Source organism: Terrapene carolina, unplaced genomic scaffold (genome assembly GCF_002925995.2).
Source record: "Terrapene carolina triunguis isolate 2854851 unplaced genomic scaffold, T_m_triunguis-2.0 Scaffold58, whole genome shotgun sequence".
NCBI classification, from domain to species: Eukaryota; Metazoa; Chordata; order Testudines; family Emydidae; genus Terrapene; species Terrapene triunguis.
Window position 1 is genome coordinate 56,453,755 of NW_020664409.1, and position 12,996 is coordinate 56,466,750.

The 12,996-nt window shown below is 39.8% G+C and overlaps 1 protein-coding gene across 1 annotated transcript in view; it reads left to right on the plus strand.

The window, feature by feature from the left end:
• The window catches only part of PREX2 (phosphatidylinositol-3,4,5-trisphosphate dependent Rac exchange factor 2), a 288,646-nt gene that overhangs the window by 173,306 nt on the left and 102,344 nt on the right, over window positions 1-12,996 (plus strand). The window contains exons 26-30 of the mRNA XM_026662446.1: window positions 229-408; window positions 4,570-4,664; window positions 5,737-5,819; window positions 6,195-6,285; window positions 8,079-8,207. Coding sequence (XP_026518231.1) covers window positions 229-408; window positions 4,570-4,664; window positions 5,737-5,819; window positions 6,195-6,285; window positions 8,079-8,207 — 578 coding nt within the window. The remainder of the gene's footprint in view (window positions 1-228; window positions 409-4,569; window positions 4,665-5,736; window positions 5,820-6,194; window positions 6,286-8,078; window positions 8,208-12,996) is intronic.

Sequence of the window (12,996 nt, forward strand, 5' to 3'; positions counted from 1 at the left end):
TTTTTTTTTTTTTTTTTTTTTTTTTTTTTTTGGCTTTAGTTGGCCATCATTTTACAATGGACATGAGTCTGAATTAAAAAACAGGTTTTGTGGCCTTTTCATATGGAACAAAATAATGGAAAAGAACAACAGAGAAATGTAGTATTGCATGTTGGATGATGATGATAATTATCATCAGCTTACTTTTGAAAAAATGCATTAATCCCGATTAATTTTGTCACATTGCAGCCTTCTCTCTTCAATAACCTATTCTCCTAAATCAGAACGTAAAACACCTGAGCCCTTAATACCAGCAGACAGTGACAATGAAAAGGGAGAAAGGAATGGGAAAAGGGTCTGTTTCAATGTAGCAGGTGATGAGCAGGAAGATTCTGGTCATGACACCATCAGCAACAGGGATTCATACAGGTAGATTTACTAATAATCTTTTTTATTTCAATCTTTCGGATACAGCAGCATAATGTGCAGCATTGTAGATTTTCAAAATGGCTTTAAAGAATATCAAAATACAATGGTTATTACTTCTTGTAAAGGGAGAATTTTATATTTTAGTAATCAAGATGTATTATTTTCTATTGTAATACAAGTCTTTTCCTGTAATAATAACTAGAGATGGACCTTTACCAGAACTCTGGATCTGAATATCCCCAGAGGAGCATAGCCAGAACTATGGATCCATTTGCCAGGTTCTGATTCAGTCTGCTGCAGAACATAGAAACAGACAGTTTTGGCTATGGTGTTCTGTAGTGGAATTAGGCCCAAGCAAACCCCCAAATGTTTGTATTTTGAGTCAGTTTCCAGATCTAATCTCAATCACAGTTAAAGACCTGAATAAAAATCTGAACCCCAAAATTTAACTCTGGTAACATCCCAGTCTAAACATTGCTGGATCATCCTATCTCTAGTACTAACAATAATAAAAGTTTTACTATGGAATTAAAAAATATAATACTTTGAAAAAGAAGTACTATTCATAGCAACTGTGAACATTTTCCGATACTTAGAATGAAGAATGGATTATGTAAATGCAGATGATGTATATTCAGTTTAACTTCAATTTGCAATTTAAACAGATTACTGGGGTCAAAAAGTAAAAAGTCTCTTAGAATGGTGGAATAGTAGCAGCACTCTTTGTTATTTTGAAGACCAATTTCATGAGCTAACGTTTGATTATTGCAGCATGGCTGATATGAACTTGCAGTTTGGTGTCTGAAGTGGAAGGAACTAAATGCTTCTTAGATCATCTGCTTTAGTCTGATCCCAAACTTCTGTAATCTTTCTAACGTGTGTAAAAAATACCCCCAAAACAAACAAAAAAAACCCCTCAGATTCCCATGCACATAATACCAATTATTAGTGCAACTGTCACTTATAACAGTGGCTATTTTAAAAATATTATCTAATGTAGTTAAATGAACAACCAGCAAATTCCAGTAAATCACTGTAAATGCAATTGAAATAATAGAATATCAGGGTTGGAAGGGACCTCAGGAGGTCATCTAGTCCAACCCCCTGCTCAAAGCAGGACCAATCCCCAATTTTTGCCCCTAATCCCTAAATGGCCCCCTTAAGGATTGAACTCACAAGCCTGGGTTTAGCAGGCCAATGCTCAAACCACTGAGCTATCCCTCCCCTCTTGTCTCTGTGTGAGAGCAGCCATTATGGGAAATGTAGGACATTTTCATTTATTACTTGTGTTCTTATGCAAATTTCTATTAAACACCACAATACAATACTTATGCAGAAATATATGGCTAAGAAGTGGTTAAATATGATTTTCCCCCATGTTTACCCGTGTTTTATTCTTTCGTGCTTTGTTCAGTCCAGTTTTAAATGACCCTAGTGATAAGCTTTCCACCATTCTCCCTTGGGAGACTTTTCCAAAGTCTGTTAGAGCTCATCATCAGAAAATATTTCTTAATATCCAGCCAGAAATTCTCGTTACTCTTCGGGACTCTATGCTAGAAACATTTTGTTACCAACATGGTTTCAGTCATTTAGTGGACAGCACCCTAAATTATATCCCCCTCATCCTATCCAAAAATGATCTTCCCTCTTTGTGGTATTAACATATATGTAAACAATTTATAAATACACATCTACCTCTATATAACGCTTTCCTTGGGAGCCAGAAAAGCTTATTGCGTTATAGGTGAAACTGTGTTATATCGAACTTGCTTTGATCCACCAGAGTGCGCAGCTCTGCCCTCCCACCCCCCGTGAAGCACTGCTTTACCGCGTTATATCCAAATTCATGTTATATCGGGTCGCATTATATCGGGGTAGAGGTGTATAATAATAATATAAAATGGAGTCCTATTTTATTAACTTTGTTATGCATGGTATGAAGTAGGGCATGCATTTGGAACTCTGCAGCCATTTTAAACTAAATGCTTTTATAGAATAGAATTTAGAATCATAGAGTTTAAGACTGGAAGGGACTGCCCGATCATCTAGTCTGACCTCTTCTGTATCATAAGCTGCCAAACACCCCTCAGCCACCCCCATACCAACCCCAACAGCCAGAACTAGACCAAAAAGTATTACAGCTCTCAGGAGACTGAGCTATTATGTGCCACTGGCAGAGAATAAGGGACTGAGATGCATCAATGCCCAAGGCCCCTATAATGGCAGGAAATTGATTGAGAGGTACCTAGATGATAAGTTTCTCTTACATTCATAGGACATTGTGGACTCCCTCTGCTGGATAATTACTTTAACACCTGAAAACACTTACATTTAAACCAAATACTCTGGTGCTGATTAGATGATATGGCTGACTTGGTTGCTGTTACAGCCTGTGGGTTCAAATCCATTTGGAAATATGTTTACAAAAAATCTTAGATTTTTCCCCCTCAGTGTGATATGGATGAATTCATTCTCACTCCTTGTACAGAAACACAAATTTGGCATAAAAAAAATCACATGACTGTACAGTGATCTCTGCAGTACCAAAAATAGTAGAAGTCTCCATATAATCAGATACAGGGAGAAGTAAAATCCTCACCACTACCACCTGCCCCCTACTCTATACACACAGGAGCCCTCATCTGGATTCACATGAGTAGACTTTTGTAGCCACAGAGAGTTCCAGAGAAGTCACTGGGGCTTTGTGCAGGTGCAGAGGTCCACTAGCACTTATCCTATTGCACTGCCAGTAGCTCAGAGGGTAGGCTCATAAACCATGGTTAAAGGGAGAAAATTGTCATTTTTAATCTTGTTTAATAGTTTAATTCTTTTCTAACCTCATTATAAATTCCAGTTTGCAAGTCCGAAGCCAGCATGCTTCATCATTTATAAGAGTTATGGGGTAGGTAGTGTGACAGACCCAGACCAGTTGGGTACAGGAGTCTGGTAGAGGGCAAATATACTGGTCACTGGATGAGTAGTTTTTTGTTCCCTGAGTGACCAGAGCAGGGGCTGCACTAGAGTAATCAGGAACCTGCTAGAACCAGTTAAGGCAGGCAGGCTAATTAGGACACCTGGAGCCAATTAAGAAGAAGCTGCTAGAATCAATTAAGGCAGGCTAATCAGGGCACCTGGGTTTTAAAAGGAGCTCACTTCAGTTTGTGGTGCAAGTGTGAGGAGCCGGGAGCAAGAGGCGCAAGGAGCTGAGAGTGAGAGGGTGTGCTGCTGGAGGACTGAGGAGCACAAGCGTTATCAGACACTAGGAGGAAGGTCCTGTGGTGAGAATAAGGAAGGTGTTTGGAGGAGGCCCTGGGGAAGTAGCCCAGGGAGTTGTAGCTGTCATGCAGCTGTTACAGGAGGCACTATAGACAGCTGCAGCCCACAGGGCCCTGGGCTGGAACCCAGAGTAGAGGGCGGGCCCGGGTTCCCCCCAAACCTCCCAATTGACCTGGACTGTGGGTTCTCCCAGAGGGGAAGGTCTCTGGGCTGTTCCCCAACCCACATGGTGAATCTCTGAGGCAAGAAAATCCGCCAATAAGTGCAGGACCCACCAAGATAGAGGAGGAACTTTGTCACAGTAGGTGTACAGAATTTAAATGTGGAGAAATTAACACATTTGAGGCCACATCTCCAAAAACAGCCACTCACCTGCATGAAAAGTTACTTGATTTTTATGTGGGGGGAGGGATAGCTCAGTGGTTTGAGCATTGGCCTGCTAAACCCAGGGTTGTGAGTTCAGTCCTTGAGGGGGCCACTTAGGGATCAGGGCAAAATCAGTACTTGGTCCTGCTAGTGAAGGCAGGGGGCTGGACTCGATGACCTTTCAAGGTCCCTTCCAGTTCTAGGAGATGGAATATCTCCATTTAAAAACAAACAAACAAAAAAACTGTATATTTTCAATGTGAAACTACTTGTTCACACACATGAGATGGGGACAACCGAAGCATCTATTCTGGGAATCTAGCCCTCTGAGTCCTATCAGAGACAAATAGTAGTTTCTACATATTTTGTATGATGTCATAAACTTAAAGTCAAGGGTAAAGCATTGTAAAAGGTCTCGGGAAGAGAGGAAAGTTTAAGATAAAGGAAAGGCACTGTACTTTTTGTGCTTTGATATAGTACCTGTACTTCAGGATGCACTATTTTGTTTTGTTTTTCAAGTGATTGCAATAGCAACAGGAACTCCATTGCCTCATTTACCAGCATTTGCAGTAGCCAGTGCAGTTCTTACTTTCACAGTGATGAAATGGACTCAGGTAAGATTAAAAAATAATCTACAAATTCCTCTATTAGTTCTTCTGGAGATAGTTTTTGTTTGTTTTTTTTATTCATAGGCATGTCTGTCTTCATCATAATCAGTGGCAAGAGTGTAGCATTTCACTTCTGCTTAGTGTATGTTGCACTTTTACCCTTTCTGTATAACAAAGCCAATTTTCCAATCCAGCTGAAAATATAGTGGATTAGTAAAAGATGTCAGAGACTCATTTTAACCAGCTTCCCACTTTGGCCTGGGCAATGCATTATGTTGCTCAAAAGAAGAGGAATTTTACATAAACAGGGAGTTCTGTCTCAGAGAGGAGATAAGACTCTGAATACAAAATTCCACTGTGTACAAATGCTGGGGAGAGTGAGACCTCAGAAAGACACGCTCACCATAATATTCTATTCTATGTCAAGGTTGAACAAATTGAATTTAAATAATCATAGATGCAAATTCTTACCTATTTGCCACTTGATAGTTCCTTTTTCGTTTTAATGCCATATTTATCCCTCTTGAAAAACTACTGAACTATCAGAGCCATTTCATTAGCAATAGTATTAAGATTGTGAAATATTTGCAGGGTCCTTATAAAAATGTTATGTCAGTGCATTCAGTGACTGTGGTCTAGGTGGTATAAATAGCTAGCTGATATTTTAGTGATCTTGTCATTTTTCTTTCAGAGAACTGTGGTCTAGTTGGTGGAACACATATCAGGGACACCTGACTCCTAGTTTCTGTTTCCAACTTTTACAATATGGCCTGGGCATTTTGCTTAAAGTTTCTGGCCCTTAGTTTATAAAAGGGTATAAATAATACAATAGTTACCTACTTCACAAAGGGTGATGTGTGATTTATTGTACAGATGCCATGTTGTTGTTGTTTACTTTTGCTACATTATAAAACTAGCCTACAAAAGAATCTCAGATTAGTGTAAAGTGCTAAATACAGAACGATCTAAAAGCTTAAGCATCAGCTTGTATGCATAGCAGAGTAGCCCAGATCTGTATGATTTTGAAAAGTATGCTGAGCCCTGAAGTTAATTATGATTTAAAATATTTTACACACAGGTGATGAACTTCCCTTAAGTGTTCGCATTTCTCATGATAAACAGGACAAACTTCATAGCTGTTTGGAGCATCTTTTTGGTCAGGTATGAGATTTTTTTTCCTTAGACTGCTTAACAGTATTGGTCTATATTCAAACCATCAGGGAAAAGCTGGCTGCCGCAAGTGGGGGTTTCCTTGCTGCTTCTGCTTTCCACTGTTTACTTGAATGAAACGTATTACTTTTTATCCTTCCCTGGGGCTACTAACCCAGAATTACTGAAGAGAACAGTTCCTTAGATTTATCCTAACAAATTTTCTAATCTTGAGTTGTTAGCTACAGCCAACATTTAAATTACCGTAATTACAAACAAATATAAAGTAATCATTTTTTCACTATTCCTTTTTTCTCATTCAGAGCAGATCTTTCTAAACATTGCTATGAAAAAGGCAAGCCACTCACAGAACTTTGATCCTAACAGGTAGACTCAATTGTCAATCTTCTGAAAGGACCAGCTGTAATGAGGGCCTTTGAACAAACCAAGTTCTTTACGCCAGGTCGAGGCCTGCAAGGTAACATTTAAAGCTAACTACTAGAATCAACAGGTGGCACAAAGAGATACAGGGCACATCTGTATGAAAATATAGTATTTGATTTGGATGTTAAAGAACAACCCAATCTTTTCTGTTCATGTTACATTCTGGAATAATTGCCATTCAAATTTTTTATTACATAGATATTACTATTCTTAGCTAGTACATTTTCACTTTCCTTGCATAAGGCATTTAGGTTTTCTTGAAAGTTAAGCTGAAATTACAGCATCTGAATTGAATATAAAATTGCTGAGGCTTTGAAGCAAAAATCAGTTTTAACATATTACAAGTGTTTTTTTTCTTATTCATATTATTTCTGTTCTAGCAACTGAAGCACTTTCTGATTACATTTAACTATTAATGCCTGACTTTTTCTATCTTTGTGGATATTTTCTTCTTGTAAAATTGTACTTCATAATAATAAGCAACACTTTAGTGTGAATTCTTATTCTAAATATTAATTATTTAAAATAATTCTAGGTGCAATTTGAGGCCCTGATCCTTCTGAGAGTTATGTATATGATTAACTTTAGGTCTGCATACATGCTTCTTTATGTGTAGGTCCGAAGTTAATCATGTATATAAGTGTTCAGTCTAAACTTAAATGTGTGTGAAGTGTTTGCAGGATTAGAGCCATTTAGCAGGATTGATACACTTTTTTTAAAATTGCTACTGAAAGGCTTTTTGGGTGAACTGAGTTTGAAAAAAGACTGTATGGGAGATTGGGAAATACAACTGAATGTTGTGTGGGTAATAGAAATAATGCTACTGTAAAATGCTTTGGTTTCTGAGTTAGTGTCAACATATACAACTTTCAGCAAATAAAATGCATTAATTATAGAGGGTCATTGATCAGATCCTTAGCTTTCATAAATCAGCATAGTTCCATTGAAGCCAGTGAAGCTACACCCTTATATACCAGCTTGTTATCTGACCCTCTGATGCATCATGCCCTTCCACTCACTAACCCTGCAGTGAGTCGGCCCAGAAGTTAATACAGACATAGTGAGATTTCTTTCTAGCAGCTATTTTCATTTTTAGAGCCTTTAAAGTTGTTTTAGGGAAAGATGGGTATGACCCACAGATGACATTTATGCACACCAATATTTATCATTGTTTTCAGACTGAATGCCTGGCAAAATTTTCCACGACAAACCATTCAGAAAACATTATTTAATTATAAATGTGCAACTAGGTGCAAGATATGAAATATCCAATATTAAAGACCCAAAAAGATATCCATTTCACAAAGATGATTTAGAACAAGAACCAAAAAAAAAGGGGGATGTATATTCTGTGTGACAATGCAGCTTTATATAGATATACCATAATAATGTCAGGGATACTTTTAGTGATCTGAAGGCTAGTCTAGGTTAAACAGCCAAAGTTTCTGTGTTAAGTAAGGAAGATTATTTTTCTGATAATTTTGGTATAGCTTATTGTCCACTATTATATGAATTCTTGAGTGGATGTGATAAAGGTTTAAAAAAGCCCTTAAACCTTGAAACACGTAGTTGAATTCATGTGTTATTTAAATTACTTATTACTGATGTACTTTTTACTTGTTTACTTTACTAATTACTTATTGCTTGACTTTTTATACAGGTATTTAGTGAATTAAATTATCTGAAAAGCTATAGGTAACAGCAGTCAAGACAAAATTTCAGGAAATTGCAGGCACTTCTTAATGTTAAGACTGTTCAACTCAGAAAGAAATACAGTGGGTTTCTGAGGATGTTTAAACTAAAGAGGTATTTTTTTCCTTTGCTTAGCGTTTCAGCAGGAAATGGAACCTAAGCTTAGCTGTCCAAAGAGATTACGACTTCACATCAAGCAAGACCCTTGGAACCTTCCCAGCAGTGTCCAAAATCTTGCACAGAATATCAGAAAATTTGTTGAAGGTCAGTAAGAAAAACGTAACCCTCAATAAACTCATAGCTAATGAGGGAGGGTGGAGGAAGGATATAACAGGTTTATGTTGTCCGTGAGGCCAGGTCTGCAGAGTAGCATGTAGCCAATAGGAAATTTCTAAATTCCAGCACAGCTTGTGATCTCAGTAGCAAGACTAATGGAGAGTAGTTTAAATCAGAGATTCTCAAATTATGGGGTACGCCTCCCTCGGGAGGTGTGGGCCTGCAGCAGGGGAGGTGCCTGTTGCCTGTCTTTTGGCCAGGATGTGGTGCTGCATGTCAGAGTGAATCCAGAACTCTGCTCGGGCTGGGAAGGGGCAGAGGGAGCCAGGGCTCCACCCAAGGAACAGTGCAGGAATGGGGGCATACCAGGGGGCAGGGATACCAGGGAAAGCAGCTTGCAGGTGCTACTCTGCTCCCTACCCAGGGCTATGCTCCCCAGCGTGGCCCTGCTTGCTGCAGCGCAGCAGCTCTCCTGCTTCCCCATTTCCCCCCCCCCCCAGCATCACAGGACCTCTCATGCCCCCCATTTTATTCCCATGCTGATGCCCAGCTCAGATAGAGCTCCTCCATCTCCTCTGGTGCACCTCCCTTTGGCTGAAGCACTCCCTGCAGTATCCCAGGGGCTCTCCTCTATCCCCATGTGTCTCCTCTTCTCAGCCCTGCCCTGCAGTGGTGGTGTAGTGGCTCCCCTCCTTCTCCATGGTCCCCACCCCCATCACAGCCCTGTCCTGCAATATCCTGGGGGATTCGCATCATTCACTGCAGAGCTACCGCTCATTCCTGGGCAGTGGGGCTGGGTGAACTGGGCTTACCAGAAGGGTTCTCTTTCTGGTCCTCTGAAGCTGTTCATTTCTGGGTCAGTACCCCCATCAAGGCGGCAGCCCTTGTGTGAAGTGGGCTCTGAACTCTGCTGAGGTCCTTGGTGTCACCTTCCTCCCCATTCCTGGGGAAGAGCCAACAGGGGTCAGGATCCCTGTGGCTGTTTAGGTCAGGTCTCAGGAGGATCCGGGGCCCTGTGCAGTTCTTGTTGGGGTGATGTACTCCCTCCCCCATGGTAATAGTCTAGTTCCAGCTGGTGACAGCGGTGGTCAGTCCTGGCTACTAACTCAGTACCCTCTTCAACTTCTTGCTGCTCTGGACCTACACGGAGCTCCTGGTGCTTGCAGACCTGTGAGTGCCACACTCTGGCCCCCATTCTGCCCGGGAACCCTGCTGCCTTCACATGATGGGCCACATGCACTAAAGGGGATCCCTGTTCCCTGCCTGTAGGCCCAGCACCCGTGAGACCTTGTCTCTTCATTCTTGGGCCCCAGAGAAGTGAGGGTTGGGGGATGTGTCGCACAGTAAGTGGGGATTATGATGACCTAAAATGTTTGTGCAATTTAATTGCTGCTGCGATTTGTACTCTTTGTAACAGAAGTGCAAGATAACACACTTGTACTCTTATAATTATATTGATCAAAGCCCTTCTACTTTATTACTTGTATCTTTGCAAAATATAGGATTTTCAGTTATTTGTGTTGTCTTAATAAACTGTAGAGAGGTGCAGTGTTGTTTTTATTAGCTTAGGGAAGTTCACTATGACAAAATCTGAGAACACCTAATTTAAATAATATCTCGGAGGTAGCTAAGGAGAGATGCCAGCAGAAGCTTTGGAGGCAAAAGGGAATATTGTCTTCTCTGAGTAGCAGGCGCAAGGGGAATTTGGACTCTTAGATGAAGATGCTGAGTGATTCAAACACCTATTGAAGTTAGTGGTCCTGTTTCTGTTCCCACTGAATTCAGTGAGAACACTGACATGCAAAGGGAGCATAGCAGGCCTAATTGAACTTGAGTGTGCATTTCACAGGACATGCTCAGCAGTTTTCAGGACCTGCCTTTTTGATTGCCCTGTTTGATAGGGAAGCAATGAAAAAGAGAAGCTTAAGGGATTTATAAAACTATGCAGTGGAATATTGCAACATGCATCTCTTTGTGGGAACCAAAGCCAGCTGTAGGTTGCTTCAGTCTAAGGTTAAAATTATTTGTTTGTACATTTAGCAGCTTCATTTTATTGGCTAATTTCCATGATATCCCATGATGAAACTGCTCTTCAAACTACCAAAAGAATTTGTGATATGCTTTATAAATATAAACTTTAAAAACCATAAGAATGGCCATACTGGGTCAGACCAAAGGTCCATCTAACCCAGTATCCTGTCTTCCGACAGTGGCCAATGCGAGGTGTCCCAAATAATCCCCTATGGTATTTCTAAATTTAGATCCTCTGAGATCTTCAGACACTGGGATAGAAAAGTCCAAAACCACACAAATCTCTTCTCTACAAATCACTAAGGTCAAAATCTGTAAAATCTAGAAAGCCAAGTCAACAAAATACACATTTATATTGTAATGGCTGCCACAGAATCAACAGGGAACAGACTGTTTTCAAAAAAATCTAGTTCCTAGCAAAAACCGAAACCCAGGTACATTCTAGCATTAATCATGGATGGTTTAATTGTTTTGAAGAAGTGAAAACTTAAGTCTTCACCAATCGTTTGACACCCTCTAAGAGTCAGTCAGAGCTCAACGGGCCATTCTGATGTGACTAGTTTGTCCATAAATGACTTAAATAAACTTATGCCCACCTCAAAATTGGTCCTACTGTGTCCTAGGAATCTCACCAAGATCGTTCAAATAAATCTTGTTTTAAGTTTATTGGAAAAGTTACTTCCTTTTTTAGAGAGTTTTAAAGAAAGGTTCAACGGGGTCCAAATGACCTCCTGCTTCTGCATAATACAGAGTTTCTCTTTTCACAACACTGTCATTAAATAACATTGATTTTATTAGACAGATCTTTGGTGCCTGGCTGGACAATTAACAAAAGCATAGTGTGTCAAATTGACATTCTGCTGCAAAAATGCAGATTAAAAAAATCAGTTAAGAATTTATTAAATCTTTATTTTTAATGACTAATTTTAAAGTAAATGTTGTGCTTGTAAAAGATGCTGAGTTATGACATCTGAAGAGTGAAACCCTCTGTCCACACAGATGCTACTACAAGCCCAGGAGCATGAGCTTCCTTATATTGCCCTACCAATGTGTCCCAAGCATGGTCTGAGGGGATAACTCTGGAAGTGAAAAGATATCCCACTCTCTGCCCATTCTGTCCATGGCATCTGATAATTATCTACTAGAAAATTGCAGCAACCAGCTCTCATGTGACTTCTTTAACCAAATTAATCATTTGTTAATAAATTTAGTCACTACTGTCTTTGCCTGGATCCAATTAAACAAGTCTGTTCCCCATCGCCAGTCCCCTCAGCCATGTGCTCTAATTATTTTTTTCATTTTGAATTTGAAAAAAAAGTTAATTGATTTCTCAAATTATTCTAATATCTCATGAGTGTTCATAAAAAAAAAAAAAACCACTCGGGATCCTGGGCAAGACCATCACTCCTGTCCTTACACCAGGTAATGGGGTGATGTGATGAAAAGGGGCCCTAAGAGCCAAGCTCCCCATGAGCCTGGCACAGGCACTGTCAGAGTCAGCCATAAGGCTGGCTTTGGAGGACCCTTTGCAAGTCCTGGTGAAGTGGGTGTGTCAAGGGTGTGGCTGCAGCACACAGTGTTGCAAGATTCTAGGCAGTACTGTGACCCATAGGACAGCCTGGGGAAGCTGCTGTTACTTATACAGCCCTAGGAGCCTGTCTAAGTTGTGTTGTGGGTGTCTCCAGCCCCCAAGTAGTCCAGGATCAGGAGAGCACAAAGCAGGCTTAAAGCATCTTTCAGAGTCCCTTCCCCTGTGCTGTGCCTCTGAGTTTCATGCCATTTGTTGTCTCCACAAATGATCAAGGCATTTAGCAGACAGACTAGCCAGCCTGCAGTTCTGTTTTGGGATATTTCTGACTGAAACTAATATGAGGTTTGAGCAGCGAATTTAAAGTTACTTGACCTCTCCCTTTTGCTCTTTTATTTACCTGATTCAGAAAGAACAAAAATTGGTCCCTAATTCATTTTTATATTTTGCATTTTAAGACAAAAATTATTTCAAGCCAAAAGCTGAATTGAACTTCCTCCCAGATCTGTGTTTCAATGATCAGGCACAAAACACAGGAGTCAGTCAAAAAAATTATTAAGTGTTTTCTATTTAGTGTTTAAAAATATTTTATATTTGCGCTTGATGTGGCTGGTTGAAAGTGTTGCCATACAACTTAGCAAGCCCATCCTTGGTTAGGCCATTAGTGTACTCTTTAAATGTGTGTGTTCAATAGAATTTCAGTTGTAAGTAGGTGAATCTTCATATTTCTACATAAGCAGAAGTTAAGTGACTATATTTAATAAGGCGAAAAGAGGACATTTATGTCTCTTGAGTCAGATTTAGGTTTCTGTGGTAAGTAGATGAGGAAGCCCTCAAAGCCTCTTTGGTTACCACCTAAAGAAATGTTTAGTGGTGAATAGTGGCTATAGTGGTTGAAAACTTGTTTAACCATTATTGATGTTAACTAAGTGAATCCATTTATTGAAAACTGACTCCAGTGCTTAGATTTTAATAGAAAACTCAGAAGCGGTTGTATTTTCTTGTTGATAGTTCTGTTGCCTTCAATAACATGCTGTATTAAATTAGAATGATTCACTATTTAAAGCAGATGGAGATGTAGGAACCCCATAAAAGACACGTTTAACTTTTACATTGCAATGTTTTTTAATTTCTGTTGTGTAATAAATAGGAAGAAAAGAGAAAATTCTTAATATTTTCAGGATGGACTTTATAGTCCAGGGGTCGGCAACGTTTGGC